We start from the raw sequence: 19,880 nt of genomic DNA on the forward strand, positions 1-19,880 counted from the left end.
TTTATTCAGATGTGGAGCCGTTCAAAAAAATTATTTTTCATTTATGTAAATAATGTACGGCGTTGAAAATTGTTTATATACATCTTGCTGAAAATAGACATGTTACGGACATTAAAACCTCTTTGTCAGTAATGAGTAATTTAAACGTCTTCCGACATTGATTAAGCTCTGGCTTTATACTTAAATAATAATCATTAAATTACTAATAAAAGAAAAACTTATCGACGGTTTGTGTGGATAAATTGGTTAGCTCGAGGCGTTATTTTACGCTCGAAAGTCTTGTTTTTAATATAGAGTGAACTTAAAATAGAAGTTAATGCTTAAAATAAGACAACTGAAAAAAATCGATTTTTGTGATGTGCGCTAGTATACAAATTGGAGATGTTTACGATATCTTTAATATGAGTGTCAAATTACCGCTAAGGGAAATGCAAATTTCGGTAATTTCTGTTTTAATTATGATTTGAGAAAAGTTAACTTTTATTTATTACTGTACAGGGAACAAAGATGAAATATTTATTGATAATACTTTGTAATTCATTTCATTCAAGAAATTGTTTTTTAAACTAAACATGCAAAGCTCATATACCATTGTCTGTTAACCAATCAAAACACAGGATTTTCAAATTATATACCCTTGCTAGTTTTTATTAATAATTATTATTTATTTGAACCATTGATGATAATCACTTTTACTGTATAGGGTCACCAACTAAGGAAGTTCCCAATGTCCCTCTTGGTCTGGTAAGAAATCCTTTTATAGAATTCTGTTTATTATTAAAATAATTGATAATATGCATTTATAATGGCAATATTTTTAATAAAACCCTGTAGGCACCTGGGCCGAGTTGTTTGAAAGCCTATTAACACTAACCCAGGATTAAAAGTAGATCAAAGATCTATGTATAGACAACAATGTCTGACCATACATGAGCACTGTGACAATTTGTTGAGTAATATATCACTTGATATTCAGTGTTTAAACTGTGAATCACTCTCTTGGTGTTCAGAAATGTTGCATTAATAGTGTACATGTATTTAGTGAATACATGAAGTTATTTGTTACGGTTATTTGTTATTGTGTTAATTTATTATAATTTTTTTTTCATTTGTTTCACACTAGGTTGCTCAATTAAAGGCAGGTTTGAATGGAACTATTCCAAGAAACCCTTGGATGGGCCCTCCTGCAAATGCACACACCAAGGTTAGTTGGTATAGTCCAATTAGTTATTGCAGTTGATTTCAGTTTACTTTGGCCACCCGCTTTGCGAAGTTCGTTGAGAAATTGGAAACTTTGTTACCAAGTTGCCAATTATGTTGCGAGTTTGCAAATCAAATTGTGAACTTTGATACAAAGTTCTCAACTTCGTCCCGAATTTATTTAAACCTTCCCAACTTCGGCTGGACTGAACTTCCCAAGTTTGGTAGTTAAGGAGAAACAAGACATGTTGCTTGAAAGTCATGGCAATAAAAATTATCTGAACTCAATGATTATAGAACTGGTCAAGGAAAGTTGAACTAGCTTAAAGTGTAAGACAATGTTTCGCATCAGCAATCACACAAGTAATTTGCAGATAAATAAATTTTATGCATGCAAAAATTTGGTCAAATTTTAACTTTTTTGTATGAAAATACATATTTAAGGTATCAGCCACCCTTCAGGACCGTCCGCGCCCGGATCGCTCCAGCGCTTTTGTTTTTAATACAAACCCCTACAAACCACACATTTTCTGAAAGCTTAATAGTTCCAGATTATGAATTATTCCTTTAAAAATGACGAAAACTTAAAATAAACGCAAAATTGAGACGTTTTTGCGAAAGTATATGTCTGTGTAAATCAAGCTCCAGGCCCGCCGAAAATAAGCGGAAGAAAACGATAAACATCGCGTTTGCCTCTTAACACCTTTCTCTAAAAAACCGTGTCTCAGATTTTTGACAAGTGCGTTTGTTCTTTTGTAATGCGCAGATGAAGTTAGGGGAGACGAATCATCGCCACTTCCTGTGGAAAAATATAAATTATTCGAAAACGAGAAAAGAAAACAAAAATCGCAGACACGGTTTTGGAGAAAAACTATCTGGCAATAAGCTGGCCAAATTTCAGCCAAATCGGTTCAGGGGCTGCCGACTTGGAGTTAAAAACGTACGTTCAACTTGTCGAAATTTTCTTTCCGAGAAAAAAGCGAAATATATTTTTTGCGGAGTCTTACCCATAATGGGATTATAACGCCTGGAACGTCAAGGTTGATGCTTACCAGGAAGGGTCATCCTTCTCTAACAATAGATGCTTGACAGGTTACATTCAACAGGCAAAACATTTACGCGGAACGTGGCGATATATTTTTATCTTCTGACCGGATACAAATCGAGGTTTATACAGTTTATAGAAAATTCAAAATTTTCGCTCCACATACGGAGCCGCATTTATGTTATATAATTTGACATGCTTCGAGTTTGGTTGTGTGCTGATTCATCGAAAGCGCGACAAAGCCGCTAACAAACGGCGATTGCTGCTGAAAGTGAAGGTGAAGCCTCGAAATAACGTTCGGTCAACACAAAAGAAAACAGGCTTGCCGAAATGAGACTAGTAGTTCTAGCTGGGTAAGAGTAAATTTGATTTAAGGCTTACATATTTTCAGACAACAAATATCGTCGATTGTAAACCCTAAATGTTTCACAAGGCAGGCCGTATCCACCGTCACTGTTGTTTTATTTCAATATTTACCGGTATGCGTGTCTGTTTCCATTGAACAGTAGCGCGTCTTCTATTCAGTGTGACCACTTTCTTGAACTTCAACCGGTTCTTCAACATGAATTTACGATCGGCTTTCATTTGTTGGCGCGGAAATCGACTGCCCGCATTCGGCGCTTTACCCCTTGTTCTTGCAAATATGTTCTTGCGTGAACAATGGATCTGGGATTTCGTGACGCGTTGACAGGACATCTCAACGGGCAATTAACATAATTAACCTTGCAAAAACTTTATCGCGCAATAACTTCGCGCAGAAATAAGATTTTTTTGTGAACTTTTTTGTAAAAGAACGCCCTTGAAGAGCTTTATCTGAACATCACAAAATCTCAAATTTAGAAAAACTGCACCTTTTAACGGTGGCTGATACCTTAACGATTTCTGTGAGCGTAATCTTCAATTTCAAGTCTTCTGTGTTTGTAAGGCGGATGAAATTGGATGGTTTACCAATATGTAAAATTGATTTTAATCGAAGCTGGTGCGACACAACAGGGAAGACTAAGGCCTGGTTCAAACGTCGCGCTATCATCATGTCGAACTCAATTGTATTAAAAAAATGTGCATGTATCAAGAGTCTTGACAAAGCTCTAAAGCTGGTGGAACCATTGCGAGGTTCATTTCTCTTTTTGAAACCCTTTATCTGGTTAAAGCGGCTTTCCTGTATTCAGCAACACGTGTCTGAAATTTGTTCCTTATTTCCTGTCATACTGTCTTCTTTCTCGCCTTTTGTGAAGAGTAGTAATTCAGTTTTGCTGACAATATGCTTGAACATTCTGATAATAGACCTACGTATGTAAATTGCCCATTGTAGATCATGTGATGCTCTCCAGAGAATTGTCCCTTTGACCAGCTGAATATAATCCAGTCATTTCCATGTGAATTTGTTTGAGTTTGAAAGAGATAATTCTCAAGGGTAACATCACGTGCTCTACAATGGGACAACAAACAAACGAAGCTAAAGAGGTCTATTCTGACTCAGTACTGATTTCGAGTTGCTCAGATTATAGACCTGTCTTCATCTTCATACTCTGAATCTAAGCTTTCGTTGCCATTCAAATTGACACCGCAACGAGCACAGTTATTTCTCCAAACCATTTTTTCGACGTTTTTGCTTGTTTACAAGCTAAAAACGTAGAATAGGGGTTAGTGGACAAAATTTGGAACCACATATTTGTAAACTCTCAAGGGACTTTTTTAATTTATCAATGGACTGTTTTAATTTCTCAAGGGATTACTTTCCGCTGTGGGTGATCACTTGCGATCTCGTGAAAAAAACGTGACTTGTCACATTTACAAACGTTATATAACAATTTTAAAAGTGACATGTCAGCTTTCTTATCTCAACGCACGTGTGTCTGAAAAGCGATCTATAAAAAGCGTCGCACAAACAATGGATTGCGTAACTAAAACACGAATAAATAATCACTAGCACTTACATCGTTTAAAAATTACAAACGTCAAAAATAAACCATACCAAAAAACTCGCTCTTTTCAAAAATATTATTGAAGTTAAAACAAATGCAAGAGATGGGGGCTTCTTTTAGCTTAGGAGCAGTTAAAAATTAGGCCAAATTTGGTCGCAACATGTAAGCGCAACTCTATTTCGTCATCAGCCTAGGTCGTTAGGGACGTGACCTCGCGTTGACAGGGAATGACAGCAATGTTGCATGAATCGGCTTTACAACATGCGATCGTATCTACGCAGTTCGAGTGGAATTTCAGTCAAAGACAGCAAAATTCTTTTGTATTTCATCTTCAAATATAATTCGAAAGCATTCACTGTATATATGGCTTTTGTTTAATCCTGGGTCTTGATATCCGACCCTCGCAGAGCCTAGACAAAACGCAGCTTGAGTGTAACGATTTGTTTACGCCCCAATTATCTGCGCAATGTTTTCTCCGACAGTAGTTGGAAATATCCATATTTTTTTTCATGCTTTTTCGTGGAGCAATCGCAACGATACGGCCTTCAACACATTGAACAGCGGTCTACCCGGCTATAACAATTCAAATATGGCGTCGCAAAAACAAAGCGTCGAACGCATATTTTGCTGTTTCATTTGCTAATTTCGCTGCCGTAATCGACTGCCTCGAAAGGTCCTTGCAATTTTAAAGTATAGAATTGTCAGATCTCGGTGAAATTTGCACTGTTCATTTGTGTAATGTTAAGGAATATGTGTATAAATACCCGGCGCGGACGAGCCATTTTTGACAAAATTATAGGGCTGCATTTCCTCCGCGAAGATATGAAATTGTTTAGGGCTCGCTGAACTTAAAAGGTTTTGAACCTTTTATATATTCATTTAATTTATGACATTTGTTTCCAACAGTTTTGGGTAGCAAAGCCGTTTTTGATAACATAATATTACAGAAGGTTTAAATAAATTCGGGACGAAGTTGAGAACTTTGTATCAAAGTTCGCAATTTGATTCGCAAACTCACAACATAATTGGCAACTTCATAACAAAGTTTCCAACTTCCTAACGAACTTCGCAAATCAGGCGGCCAAAGTAAACTGAAATCAACTGAAAGTAATATTAAACAGGTGACCCAGGATGAGTCTGGTTCATAATTAACTCATTTTTAGGCAACTTACCAACAACCTTCTTGTTAATAAATGTTTTATATCACAAGGTGATATAATTTGTCATGATTTTACGTGTACAAAAATGTATTGTGCTCTATCTTGTTCCTTTTGATAAGGAAGTAAATTCTGATTGGACAAGCAGATCTTTGTTACCATATAAGAAGAATGGGATGATATTGCTGTGTAAAATGGGACCAATACTTTGAATACAAACTAAGAATCAATATAATTGAGCTTTAATATTCAAAGTTTTAAAGTTGGAAATTTACAACTGTTTTGAATTAGGCACATGCTGTTTGTCAAAATTCTTTTGTTTTGGCAAAATTAATTTGAAAACTGAAAGTTGTTTATGGTGAGAGGTTACTAAAGTCATGTTGAAATTTTGTAGCTATGGGTTTCGGTTTCAGAAAGAAAATGAAGATAATATTGTAAGTTATTAGGGTTAATGTTTCATTTACATGTAGAATTGCATGTTTTGACAAGTTTGGATTCTGTTGTAACAGTATTTAGCAGTGCTGCATGAATGCCTGAAAATTTTTGTTTAAAGGCAGTGTAATTTGGAGATTTACTCTGCGTTATTTTGCTTACAGACTACACAATCACCCTTTGAAGATGAAGATGATATATATGATGAACCACCAGAAGATGAACCACCACTAGAAGACGGTATGTTATCCCTTATTATTTTATAATTCTTGTCACATTTCAAAGCAGAGGGCTTCTTGTTCCTGAAAAAGGATCTGCCCTTGTGTCAATAAAATCAGTTGATCTTTTATGCTGTTGGCACTTGTATTTTAACAGCTTAACATGTTTTGATACTTGCTTCAAGAAGTTGTAAGTGAGGTTCGGGATGTTGTATGTGTTCAACAAGTTTGATGACTAAAATAATTCTCAAACACAAATAATAAAAAACTTTTTTATTTTGTTTAAGACAAAAATCTTACTAAAAATTCAGTTTGCTCAAGTTAACAGTTATTGAGTGACCTTACTATGTTGTGTGACTTTGATAAAATATTTGCTAATTATCCCAGACCTGTAATATCACTGTTGTCCTTAAAAGCTCAAGTTAAAAATTAGATTTTCTTCTCTAAATCAATTTACCGGTATTAATTTAGCGTTTGCTTGTGGTTGTTTGATCTTTACTCTCAGTGTACCAATTAAAGATGTACTTTTTTCTGCATGCAATTGCATGTAAAAATTTATTTAGAATATGCATTAATAATTGCACTGTATGTGCTCAGTATATATAATAATATGCAAAGATAATATTTAATAGATAATAAGTGAGGCTCACAGCACTATTGGGTTGATATTGCAGGCAGCTGCCTGTAATATACCTAGTTAGCCAAAGTAATTATCTATTATAAAGATAATTATTGACAGAGCCTTCTAAAACCCAATTTTTCTCTCTCTGAATTTCATTGACGACTTCAGTCACTTACACACTGAATAGATGTGTTGGTGGGTGGCTGCAAGTTCTGTCGATATAAAAATTAATTATTGTAAAGAAAGAACAAATTGAAGGATTTTATAATTAAGAGGGTCAGTAATCAAAAGTAATCAAAATGCATTGCCGCTAAATATTGGTTGCATTTGTCTTTGACTGCTATTAACAGGCAGTTTACCAGTTTCAAACTCTCTCTTAGAGCCCTTATATATTCTCCACAGCACGTCTTGTGTTTCACAACTATCTGCTGAAGTCACCCTCATTTAATTATAGATCATAGAAATATAGATCCTTTTCAATTGATGCACCAAAGCTTTGGCATTCACTGCTTAGTACATATTTTGTAAAAGCTAAGAAGAAAACCTCTGATGTCACGTGGTTTCCAATCAGCAACATTATTATTAGAGACAATGGTCTTTTTTTTTTTCAAGTTCAACTTAGCTACCTGTATGAAAAATGTGTTTAATGACGATGATGATGATAATGATGATACATGTACTTAATGTCAGTGTCAAAATGTATTTTAGCTTTATGGAATGAGACAATCTTATTGAGACACTAATCTGGATAAACACTATCTAGACTAAAGAAATGAGTAAAGAAGTTAACGCTAACTATATATTAAGACTTCCATGCATTATTAAAGCTGCAGACACACTATATATATATGTTGTGATTGCAAATCATTTAGTACATGTGTTTGCCTCTGTCTTAGGAATTGACAAAAAATTAAGTACTGTTTGCAACTGAAAAATCACAATTATTTTTGCTGAACATTGCCCAATGATTGCTTATCCTTTGTTCTTTTTAGAAGTTTATGAACAACCAAGTGACGATTCTGGATCAGGTAGGGTATTATTCTTATTCACGAGACAGATAGTAATATTGATTGAATTATCAATTGATTGTGGTTAGAAACACTTCTAGTCACTAATGCTATGGAATGCTAGACTTTTAAGGGAGACATTGAATTAATTTTGCATTTATATTTTCAGCAATTGTAGTGCACCCAATGTCTCATAAGAAAATCATAAGATGTGAGTCTGACAAAGGAGAATATATTGATGCCAGGGTAAGAGTAAAATCCTACATTCATTGCATTTCTTACAATTAAAAAAACAAACAAACAAAATTTAACTTTAGGAATTATTCAATCAAGGTCTTTATTCTTTGATCTTGTGCTCACCAGTAAAATGGAATCTAATCTATTTCTGACAATTTATTTGGCACCATTCTTTATAGTGTAGATCCAAATAAATATTATAATTTTATTTTACATTACTAGGTAAATATTATTTGATTTTTATAACAGAGTAATTCTTGCCATTTAGCTCTACCCAAGTTATTATAATGAATTACTTATTTACAATATGTAATATGCATGATGGCTGCAACAGCTAGAAATGGCAAGCCAATATAAACTATTAAAATATTGACTTCTTCTCTCTTACAAAATTAATTCTTGGTTCCATAATTTTGCATGCTTTGTCTGAAAATCATATAATTTTGCTAGGGATATGGTTGAATTTGATCATGTGGTGCACAGCATACATATACTATACTGCATGCCTCAGACCTTGTGTAACCTGATATTATAATAATTGTGAATGTAATTCTTTCCTCACAGCCTCCAAAGTACAGTGATCAACAAGATACAGGTAATTTATTTATAAATAAATCTACAGATATAGATACCTAGATACAGAATGTCAATTTTTGTTAAGGTGGAACCCACCTTAATCCAACCTTATTGTTCATGGCTCATTGCCGGCTGAGCGAGATCAATTTGCTTTGCTTGTTTAGTAACGTGAGCAGTGACCACCAGTTAATTACAGCATTTTGAAATGTTACTTTATTTTTTAATGTAAAATTTACAGAATGTTAATTTTGGTCCTTGATCAAAACACCCTTGTGTAGCTGACAGAATAACAAAATTAACCGATAATACCACAGAATGACATTGTCAGATAAATTGTTTATGTTTAGTCACTAGCAAGAAAAACTGTTTATTGAAGTATTGTTAATATCACTTAAATATACAGACTTGTAATCCCACCACAGAATTAATTAACAGAGTGGTCATAATGGTTTTGTGATTAAACTTTGCAAAAACTTAATATTGTGTAGTTCCATAAATTATCCATACCTCCCCCACAGAAGGGATTTTTCCTAAGACCCTCCTCCCCACCCCTCTGGGAATACCATTGAAGGTTCATACATGTCCTTAAAGTTTTTGGCCTCCCACCCCCAGGAATTTCCAATCCCTTCTGTGGGGGGAGCATGGACATTTTCTGGAACCACACGTTTAAAATCATTTGTTTGTTTTTACAGTTGAACCTCCTCCTCCTCGTCGGCCTCCAAAACCTGGAAGTTTAAAGGCAAAAAAGGCTCCTTTTATGCCACCAGCACCCATTGAGCAGGTAAGAACTTGCGATTGTTCTTTTGCAATTTTCTTTTGAGATTTTTTTTATAGAGACCAATAATCATATGAGTTTACATAACTGAAGCAGAAATGATAGTTGGTTATTGAACAATGTCTCTGCCAAACTTTGCCAATGGCTTACAAAGTCCCATCCAGGATATAATGTCCAGACTAAATTTTATTATTATACTATAGAGATGTATAATCCATGTGAACAAACTTGAAAAAGATGTTAAAATACATTTGTTTTTCTTGTGAAGTAGTAGAGTCAATAACTGAGTAAAAAATGTAAATAATGCAAGTGGTCAATGCACTTAGCTTCAAGATAGCTAGTTTCCAGGCATGCACATGGAACAGAGGAAAAAAGTATTTTAAATGAATGTACATGTAACATGGTTTAAAATCCCAAATGGCAGGAGGCAGACCAGTTAGCTTCATGCACAAACTGTGACTGAGGAGTTGAGTCAGGACAACCAAGTACAAATCCAGCTAATGGCAGGGTACCTAGAGGGCTTAAACCTGGAACCTCCAGATTACAACACCAGCAACCTTAACCACTCAGCCACGCTGCCTCCACTAAATAGTCTTATTATTAGCCTATATTGTCCACACTCATTATTGTAGGATAAATGTCTGCAAGTATAGGAGACAAGCTTCACAATAATGTGATCTGTCTGACCACATCTTGTTTTGTTCTACAATGCATTTACCAATAATTAAGTTAAAGATTTGTCCTTTCAAGAAAAAATCATAATTTGTAGTCTGAGTTTGAACACACTGGACTATATTATTAAAGTACAACTAGTGAGTCTGTTTGACTTTTGTCTGTTTTTTTTATTTATTTTATCTTTGTAGGAAATATATGATGAGGTACCAGAGGATGAACAATTAGGTAGAATGCAAGTTGTTGAACCTGAACAAGAAACATATGAGGTTCCTGATGACGGAACTCAGGACAATGGATTCCCACAACAGCAGCAGCAATTTACTGAAACATATGAGGTGCCTGATCATCCTGATGAACCAGAAACATATGAGGTGCCTGAGGAACCAGGTACATGCACATGCCAGTTTGATAACCAATAAATTCATCTTGTTAGTACCGAGAAGTAAAAATTCCGACCTATGAATTAGTTCCTCGCGAAGCGAAGCCGAAGGCCGAGCGTAGCGGGGTGTATAATTTTGTCCCTCAAAGGGCTCAGGCGGGATGAGATCTCGTGTGGAGTTTACGGTCATATATATATTTATATATATTTGTGAGCTTGGTGTCTGGCGGAAATGACGTCACACGGCCGCGCGCTGGTGGCCTAATGGTTTGAGCGTCAAACTTCAAATCAGATCTTCTGGACTGAGGGCAGGGGTTCGAATCCGGCTAAGGTTTTTTTTTTTCTTTTTTTTTTTTAACTTTTTTTTTGTGGGTTCGAATCCTGAGCCATTTATTTTTATCGTTTTTCTTTTCGGATTAAAATAACACTGATTTCCACATAATATACTCGTTCAACGCCTATTAATTTTAGGCTATAAACCTTTCATTGCCATCAGGGCCGCGCGGGCGGAGGGTTCGAATCCTCCTGCCATTGGTTCTTCTTTTTTTTTAATGCCCTGAAATAAATGTCCAAAATGCGAATATCCAATAATTTGTCGATGATTTTGAAAATAGCCTGCGCTTCCCAACACTTTATACCCCTTTTACGAACCAGAAAGTGCTGCCATTTTCGAAGCTGAGTAGACCCTGGGTTAAAACCGGTTATCACTTCTTATTTATAACACCCCCCTCCCTCCCCAACCCAGAGCTTCGCGAGGCCCTGCGAGTCACCTATTACTAGTTAGTTTTGAAAGTGGTTTGCGAAATGAGAGGTAAAGTTGCAGTACAGTAAACACCCACATATATGAACCTACATGTATCAGATTTTGGGGTTCAGGCTGATCAAGTTAATTATTTACCGGGTGCTTGGTGAGAAATCAGCCTCAAAATGTAATCAAATTTTGTTTCAGAAATACTATGCATTATACCTTACTAGAGGTTTAATTAACATCATTCAGTGTTTTATTACTCATACTAAAAATCAATTTCAAATAAAAAAGTTTAACATTAACAATTAAAAACTCAACATCATTTTGTAAAGTAGTGCTTACCGGTACGTTTCATAACATTTCTTATTCTGGCATCCTTTTCTTAAATTATGTGAGAACATGTTTTATTCGGGTTCGTAGGTGTCTTGAAAACCCTTGAATTTCAGGAGTTCAATTTCAAGGCCTTTTAGGTACTTGAAATTGGTTTTTCGGTCCTTGAAACTCCTTGATTTTTTTTATTAACCGGGCGGGGCCTGGGCCCGGTTCATAATCTGCCTGGGGTTTTGTTTTCGTTTTTAGTGCAGAATGCACTATTGTGATGGTTTGGTGGGTTGGCGTTTGCTAAACCCCTAAACCACTAAACCACTAAACCACTAAGCCACTAAACCGCTAACGCGGTGTAAACTTTTAATCACCAATTAATTAATTAATATCAATTAATTAATTATTTCTGTAAAGGGGGGAGGGGATGGAGAGCACCTGACCGTGTGCCCTTGGTAAATCGGGGAGTCCATTACGATACTTACAATTGAAGAACTCAAGGTATATATTTGTTTCAGAAAGCACTATGCTCTCCTTGTGGTACAATTCTTTCTGGAAAAAATACTTTGTGCTAAACGCATGCGCAGATCAGTCTTCATCACGAACATTGCGTTTTTCTTCTGCAGAAGGATTCGTGTAGACTCCGTGGCCCCAAGTTAAAACCACAAATTAATTGAATTAGACAGTAAGGCGTCATAGCAGATCATGTGAAATATTTCTTGATATGGCAATGTTGTTTTCTTAGAAAAGGTGATCTAGCATCTCATAATTAATTGATAACCTGATAACATCTGTGTTATAATCAATGTCGCCTTCTTTGCAGAAAATAAATCACGTTACCATAAACATCATGTTACATCCGTTTTTGACAAAAACAAAAGTATGTTACATGTTTTTGACAAAAACAAAAGTATCTCGTTTGCTGTTTCAATAACAAACTGAAATTCAAGCTATCGAAAATTAAAATAACAGTGACGTGTTTAGAAATTTTGTATTAAAGCCTAACGTGGTGTGCTTTTCAATGCGGTTGAATTCCTGTAGAATCCGTGGCGTTAATTTAATTAGACTTAAAAGGCATCACAGCGATCTGCGAGAAAAAAAACAACAATATCATGTTACATCCGTCACTTCCTTTCCTTTTATTTGTTCTCCATCGGTTGAACTAACCTCCGTTTTATTTTGTAAAACCTCTGCCGCTTTAGTGTTTGAACATGCTTTCGTGACGGTTCCGACATTTCTTGAAAGAAATCTTCACACTACGTGCTTCTCGGCTTCATGCTTGAGTGAGCGTGTGACGTGTTCACAGCGCTTTCGTAAATCGTAATTAGGTATGCAAAAACTTGCACCGGGATTTTCGGCGTGAACACCTGATAACCAGGAAACAAATATCCTAGCTGTACTGCGTTTTAAAAACCCTTTCGAAAAAGATGTTTTTTGATTAGATTTGTTCTTTAGTTTTGAGAATCGTCTTTCGTGCAGTTTAAACCGTAACTTAATTAAATTAAACAAATGTCATCGATGTCGCCGTAAAACAAACAAAAAACAAGAGTTTCATGTTACGGCATTTTCAAGGAAAACAAAAGTATTTTGTTACAAACGAACGAAAGTGTCGTGTTACGTTTGCAAAGATTAACGTAAGGAACACCTAGGAAAGAATACAAGTAGCCTGTGAACAGTTTTTCCGAAAGTAAAGTAAAGCAAATAAACACGAACATATATAAAACATCATACTTTCAATTGTTCCATATTGCATTCTGCACTTACCAAATCATCGAGATTTTTTTGTCGGTAAATCGTTCCAGAAGGAGGTCACGGTCACGCAAATTTTGATGTTTCTGGCGATCGTTCATTAAATTGATATTCAAGCGTTTGGCTCAGGGCTTGAACATTCACGTTGCGATTTGACATGTCCAAACTATTTTTAAATGAAAATATGAATTATTTTTCGTGTGTTTTGCAAGTGTTTTTGAGTTTATTTTTGGAATCGAAACGAAAATTGCAAACCCAGCAAAAATTTGTCAAGGCACAGGACACACGTCATCACGAAAAGGGGAATTACCTAGCGAATCTCGCAGTTAGAATTACGTGCTTCGAATCACGCGACTTCCCAAATGCTTCTGAAAGCTGTTTTTTTTCGGGGGAAATAGCAGTTAAACTTCAAGAACTTGATTTTAAAGCTTCTTTAATTTTAACCGAAATCAATTTATGCCATTCAAGTGGTTTGAGTGTAGTTTGTTTGAGATTCGGAACAATATAAAAATTTGCAAGCCCAGGCAGGAATTTGTTGATGCAAGTTTATTAAAGAAAGGGATGACGTGAGCCGGGACGTGAGTAAGAGAATTTTCGCTCACTGCTACAGTTCATGCAAACCCCGTGACTCTTGCAAACCGCGGACTTAAGTCGTCAGACGACGCTAAACAAAGAAATACAACGGGATGGCCTTAGTCTAGTCTTTATTTTGGCGTGAAATGGACTTCTTTTTAATGTCATTCAACTGGTTTGGGTTTATTTTATTCAACATCCGGAACAAAATAAATACTGCATGCGTAAGCAGAAATTTATCCGGCCAGGCATGTGGTTTAAAACAAGAGATGACGTGATAAAGAAAATTCATGTCACGCACACTCCGTGACTGACGCAAACACGGCTTGTGTGTTTCTCAAGTGACTGCTTTTCTAAAGTTTTTTTTACAAAGCGGCTCCGTGCCTTTCTAGCCAAAAAGCTGAAAGAAGTGGTCCAACATTAACCGCCCGGTTATAAACTACTTGAAGTTCTTGTTGAATGTCAAAAAGCTTCAAGACAATGAGAAGAACGCCAAAATAAGCGATTTTTTTTAGTTCTTCAGCAAGCACATCAACGGCACAACAGACTGAAAATCGTTGGTTTGAGGTTAATTTCATAAAAAAAGTCTTTGAAATTTCCAAGAAGGGTCCTGGAAAGTCCTTGAAAAATCCTTGAATTTTTGGCCTTAAAAAGCAGTATGAACCCTGTTTATTTATCAGGCTGAATTGGTTTTTATATAATATGGTGCTTTATTATTATTGGTTGTTTACTGTATTTGACTGAAGAAAGGGAAATGTTTTTGTTTGAGTTGTTGAGAGGCTCAAGAAATCAAAGGTTTGAGAAACCAGGATCTGTTTCTTTCCTTCCAGCACCAGCTCGACCACCACCAAGAAAACCTGGTGGAGGAATTGGATTGAAACCTCCTCTAAAAGCAAGTGTGTCGCAACCTGAAAAAATGAGAACACCAGAACCTAAAGAAGTACCAAAACCAAAACCAGGTAATTACTTGATAGTTATCTTAACATTATAAACTCCATTTGGCATGAAAATATTTAACAATTATCCTGCGAAATCGCGCAGAATATTGCCTGATACTTAGCCGACGAGGCCGTAGGCCGAGTTGGCTAAAATCAGACGATATTCTGCAAGATTGAGCAGGATAATTGTTTTATTATTCAACAAATTGTCAACGAAACACATTTCGCAGCTATAAAAACTGTAATTATGCAGCGCTTTAGGAGACTTCGGACGAATCTTCGCAACCTACGTATATCGCAGGATATCTGTTATGTACGGATGACAGATATCATTACCATTTTGACCATATATGGCCAGCGTGCGCATTTGTTGAATAATAAACATCAATATTAATTTTATCCATGGACATTATCTGTTCCCTGGAGCGAATGGTTTTCTGCGAGCAAAGCATGAAAAAATTGTGATCTCTGAGGAACGGGTAAATTATTTAATGCAATTATGTTAAAAAAAGTACACTCCAAAATTCCCAATGGAATCATTTGCTCATATTTACCTACCAGTTCCAGGCCTTCTGCATCACATATACATGGAGCAACACAGCTCAGTTCCAGGTGCTTTAAACTCACCAAATCTCTCTGAATTGAGGGTTTTAGCTTACCGTTGCCCAACCTGTGGATGTGAACCCACCAGTTTCCTGTGTAAATGGTAACAACTCCAAAGTCTAGTCAATAATTTTCCCATTTAGTCCAGTCAATATAAGCCATTTTGTTGTCTAACCCAAAACAAATTGCAACAAAAATAAAACATGCCTTTTTCGACATTGCATATATTGAGGAATAACATACTAAAAGTCACCGTGAATCGGAGTATTGGAACCTTGTCTTTTTTTGCGATATTTGAACTACAATGAAATATGAGAAATTTAATTTATGCATAACTAATGTGATTTTTACAAGTAACATTGAAGGGTCCTTATCGACAGAAATAATCAAGCTAGCAAAACCAAACAACGACAAGCCAACAAATCAGTTTACAACAAATGTAGCAGTTATTACTTATCCTATTTATTGCGTGAAATGACATTACTATTCTGCCCTTTTTGGTACCTTAGAGAACGTACTACCAGCGGCCGGATTCTGGCATAGATGCAAGTATAGTAACAACGTTCGCTAATCGGATATTTCATTAAAAAAGCTGAGTTTTCTTCAAAAATTAAATATACAGCTGAAAACTGATAAAGTATAATTATACCTTTTTGATGAAAGAATGAACGCTGGTCAAAAAAATTACCGTCTGATAACTAGAATTGCGGCAAACAATTATGGCGGGAGTCTTGGATGAAACCCTTAACATAATCTGTCAGAAAACGTAATGCGTGAATTTGCTCCCCCAAAACTCTTTGTGCTTATTGGAAGGTGCCTATAATTCCAAGAATCAACACTGATTGATCTTTGCAAAAGTCCCCCGAGTGCACGTGACTGAGCCGTCACAGACGCCGGGGACACAACCCCGGCGTAACTATGGGCACGCCTCCATCTCTGCACTTAATACTTTTACAAAAGGATGAACAAATTATTTCAGGAGTAGCATTAACTCATCAGGCTGTGCTACGAATAGGCATTATATCCCGACGTGTGGGTAGCATGCTGGGTAAAACTTTGCTGCGAAAGTGCCTCACTTGAAGGACATCCAGCTTTTCTCCAGGTTTATCATTTTAGAGACAGAACAGGGAGTCAATCCCCTGCTGTAATAACGGCAACCCTAGTGGCTTGTTGGTAGTTAAATACTTCAGAATATTTCCTGAAAAATGCCCCAGAGTCGAGTTTCTTCAAGGAAACAGATTTTTGAATGCCAATGCCAATATTTACTTTGTGAGTTAATTTATGTGCTGGTTCAGTCAGATCATAATTTATGTCCACTGCTCTTGAACAGAGTGAAAGGAGGAATGTATAATCTCCAACTATTACAGTGTTGCATCTTGTGACAACTGTATTTTGTATCAAAAGGACTTCGGCATTACCCTACGCATGTAATACGTCATTACTATGCCGTGTAAAATGCAGAGGTAGTAGCGCGACGAACCTTATCTTGTTTCACATTTTGGAAAGGAAATCTTTCTTTATAACATACACTCTTTCCCGAGTGAATCTAACATCATGCATCGCTTCTTCGATAACCATCCAAAAATACAGTGGCAGAGCCATATTTTTTGAAACATATGTAAAGTAACGACTGGAAATAACGTCATACATACAGTGTCCTAGTTGCACATGGCATGAGTAAGGTATGGCTTATGTCCTGCCGAGAATGAAGCTAGAGTTTGGCCGTCGGAGTTTTTCCTTTTTAGGAGCGTCAGTTTTTAATTGTTTACCGTCGGACATGAAAAAGTTGAACTCTAGACTTCTTTTTAAACAAAAAGTTATAGAACACTTTTATTTGTAATTTTTATTCATAAGTTTTTATTTGTTTGTAACCGTTGTCTTTTTAACATTTCTAAACTTTTTTAAAACTGTAAGTCATCTTTTTAAATTTTAATATTTTACAGGACCCCTAACATAACAGTACTCCAAAGTACTGATGGGTTAATCCTGTTAAAATATTTGTTTTATTTTTTAAAAAGAATTTTCAAACAGCGAGAAAAAGGCGTATCTGTTGATGAGTTAATGCTTTCCACCGCAGTGGTTGAACAAATGTGACGATTGGCGTACAAAACTGTGTAGCATTTGACGTGGCTGTATACAAATGCTAATATTGAGTGGATAGAGTGATACCATACTTGTCACTGGCTGCCTGCCCTTTTAAACTCTTCAGTTATTTCAGGCCACCAGACCCTTAATTATTTATGTCTTTTCCTTTTGTAAATATTTAGGGTGAATAAAGTTGTTGTTGTTTGAATTCAAAGTTTGAATTCATGTTTATCAAGTCATTTGCAGGTTGTTACCAAACTTTTTCCAAATGTATAACCCTTTTTCTTTTGTCCAAAATCATTCTGCTACTCCTGAAATAATTTGTTCATCCTTTTGTAAAAGAATTAAGTGCAGAGATGAAGGCGTGCCCATAGTTACGCCGGGGTTGTGTCCCCGGCGTCTGTGACGGCTCAGTTACTCGGAGGACTTTTGCAAAGATCAATCAGTGTTGATTCTTGGAATTATAGGCACCTTCCAATAAGCACAAAGGGTTTTGGGGAAGCAAATTCACGCATTACGTTTGATGACAGATTATGTTAAGGGTTTCATCCAAGACTCCCGCCATAATTGTTTGCCGCAATTCTAGTTATCAGACGGTAACTTTTTTGACCAGCGTTCATTCTTTCATCAAAAAGGTATAATTATACTTTATCAGTTTTCAGTTTCTTTAATTTTTGAAGAAAACTCAGCTTTTTTAACGAAATATCCGATTAGCGAACGTTGTTACTATACTTGCATCTATGCCAGAATCCGGCCGCTGGTAGTACGTTCTCTAAGGTACCAAAAAGGGCAGAATAGTAATGTCATTTCACGCAATAAATAGGATAAGTAATAACTGCTACATTTGTTGTAAACTGATTTGTTGGTTTGTCGTTGTTTGGTTTTGCTAGCTTGATTATTTCTGTCGATAAGGACCCTTCAATGTTACTTGTAAAAATCACATTAGTTATGCATAAATTAAATTTCTCATATTTCATTGTAGTTCAAATATCGCAAAAAAAGACGAGGTTCCAATACTCCGATTCACGGTGACTTTTAGTATGTTATTCCTCAATATATGCAAAGTCGAATAAGGCATGTTTTATTTTTGTTGCAATTTGTTTTGGGTGTAATACTAAGTTGACTGGACTAATTTGACCTTCCCTTAAAATGCTCCTGATGCCACCTCAATGTCATTTACAGAGAGATACATTAGACAAGTTTGTGGAATCTATGACTGTAAATAAATTCATTTAAAACTGTTTCTTTTTCACCATACCATGTTAGCCCTCAAACCAGCGATCACACCTAAACCTCAAATCAGACCAAAACCCAGTCCTCCCGTTCCTGCTGTTCCATCAACCCGAACATCACGACTGTATCCAGCACCTAAAGATAACACAGGTCAGAATGTGATACATTATAAGAACTAGATAAATAAAGAATCTAATCTCCACAAAGAATCTAATCTTTTACAGTTATTGGAAAATAGCATCTTTTGATTGTCAGTGTTCGTCTCATGCTGAAGAGAGAAGTGGCGCTAGCTGCCCTGCCCTGCCCTGCCCTGCTCTTTACAGAACTACATATTGCAAGAATGTTGGATAGAAAAACTGATGGTCAAGCAGTAAAACAATCACTATGAACTGCAAAACATCCCTTTGCAGTGCTTTTTTGAGTTACACGGAATGCCTCGATTATGTACCACATCTGGACTGCGGCGCTTATTCGGGGCGGCGCTTATTAACTTTTTTGTCCCAAATGCGGCGCTTATTAGAGGGCGGCGCTTATTCGGGGGCGGTGCTTATTTGAGTAAATACAGTGTCAAGAATTAGTAATATTTACATCCAGTGCAGATTTCCATTTTGTATGATGCTTACAAGAATTGTAATTTTTTTATTTATACCGTAAACACCCGCGTATAAGCCGCACCCGCAGATAAGCCGCACCCTGAGTTTAACAACTCAAATGTTGGAAAAAAAGTTTTTCGAAAGTAAATCAAAGAAAATCCAAAGTCGAGTCAAAAATCCAAAGTTGAGTCTTTAGGAAGTCTTCTTCATCGAACGTAAACTCAATGAACATTGAAACAGAAAATACTTCAGTCTTACCCACAATTTGAGCTCTTTAATATAATGAAAACCAACTTTGACATACTATGGGTGATCTTTTTCTGGCATTTGTTGACAGGTATTTCTTCATTCAACGCAGTTTTTCCATAGATTTTTGTGTGACAACAACAAGAACTTGCGTTTGCAGAACGTTCGTAGCTTAGTAACCAGGCATTTGATCGGACGCGAAATATGGGACTAGGGCGAGAATGTAAAGCAAAACAAGATGGCGATGGAGGCGTTCGGGTTTCGTGGCTATCATATTGACAAATTAAAGAGATTTGGAAGCCATCTATTGGAGATAAACTTGTTGGATAAAGAGATTTTCGTAATCAATTCGACAAATTTTTCATCAAAGTGCAAAATGAGAAAGAAACAATTGGCCATCTTACTCGTGAATACTCGTGGTATTTTCTCGCTCGTAAAAGTATCAACATTACTGTTAAAGTTATAGGCCATTGTCGACACTGCAAACAGTATAGGAGCTGTCAAACTTGCAAAAGCAATGACCGGTACTCTCTTGTAGTTTTA

General features: G+C 36.2%; 1 protein-coding gene across 2 annotated transcripts in view; it reads left to right on the plus strand.

Moving 5' to 3' along the window:
• The window catches only part of LOC144643077 (uncharacterized), a 46,629-nt gene that overhangs the window by 18,846 nt on the left and 7,903 nt on the right, over positions 1–19,880 (plus strand). For both annotated transcript variants that reach the window (XM_078502216.1, XM_078502217.1), the window contains exons 8-17: positions 704–744; positions 1,124–1,204; positions 5,924–5,999; positions 7,592–7,627; positions 7,776–7,852; positions 8,408–8,438; positions 9,112–9,200; positions 10,058–10,256; positions 14,470–14,598; positions 18,532–18,648. In XM_078502216.1, the coding sequence (XP_078358342.1) occupies positions 704–744; positions 1,124–1,204; positions 5,924–5,999; positions 7,592–7,627; positions 7,776–7,852; positions 8,408–8,438; positions 9,112–9,200; positions 10,058–10,256; positions 14,470–14,598; positions 18,532–18,648 (876 nt within the window). The remainder of the gene's footprint in view (positions 1–703; positions 745–1,123; positions 1,205–5,923; positions 6,000–7,591; positions 7,628–7,775; positions 7,853–8,407; positions 8,439–9,111; positions 9,201–10,057; positions 10,257–14,469; positions 14,599–18,531; positions 18,649–19,880) is intronic.

The sequence above is a fragment of the Oculina patagonica genome, chromosome 2 (assembly GCF_052425735.1).
Source record: "Oculina patagonica isolate OP01 chromosome 2, crgOcupat, whole genome shotgun sequence".
Classification (NCBI taxonomy): Eukaryota; Metazoa; Cnidaria; class Anthozoa; order Scleractinia; family Oculinidae; genus Oculina; species Oculina patagonica.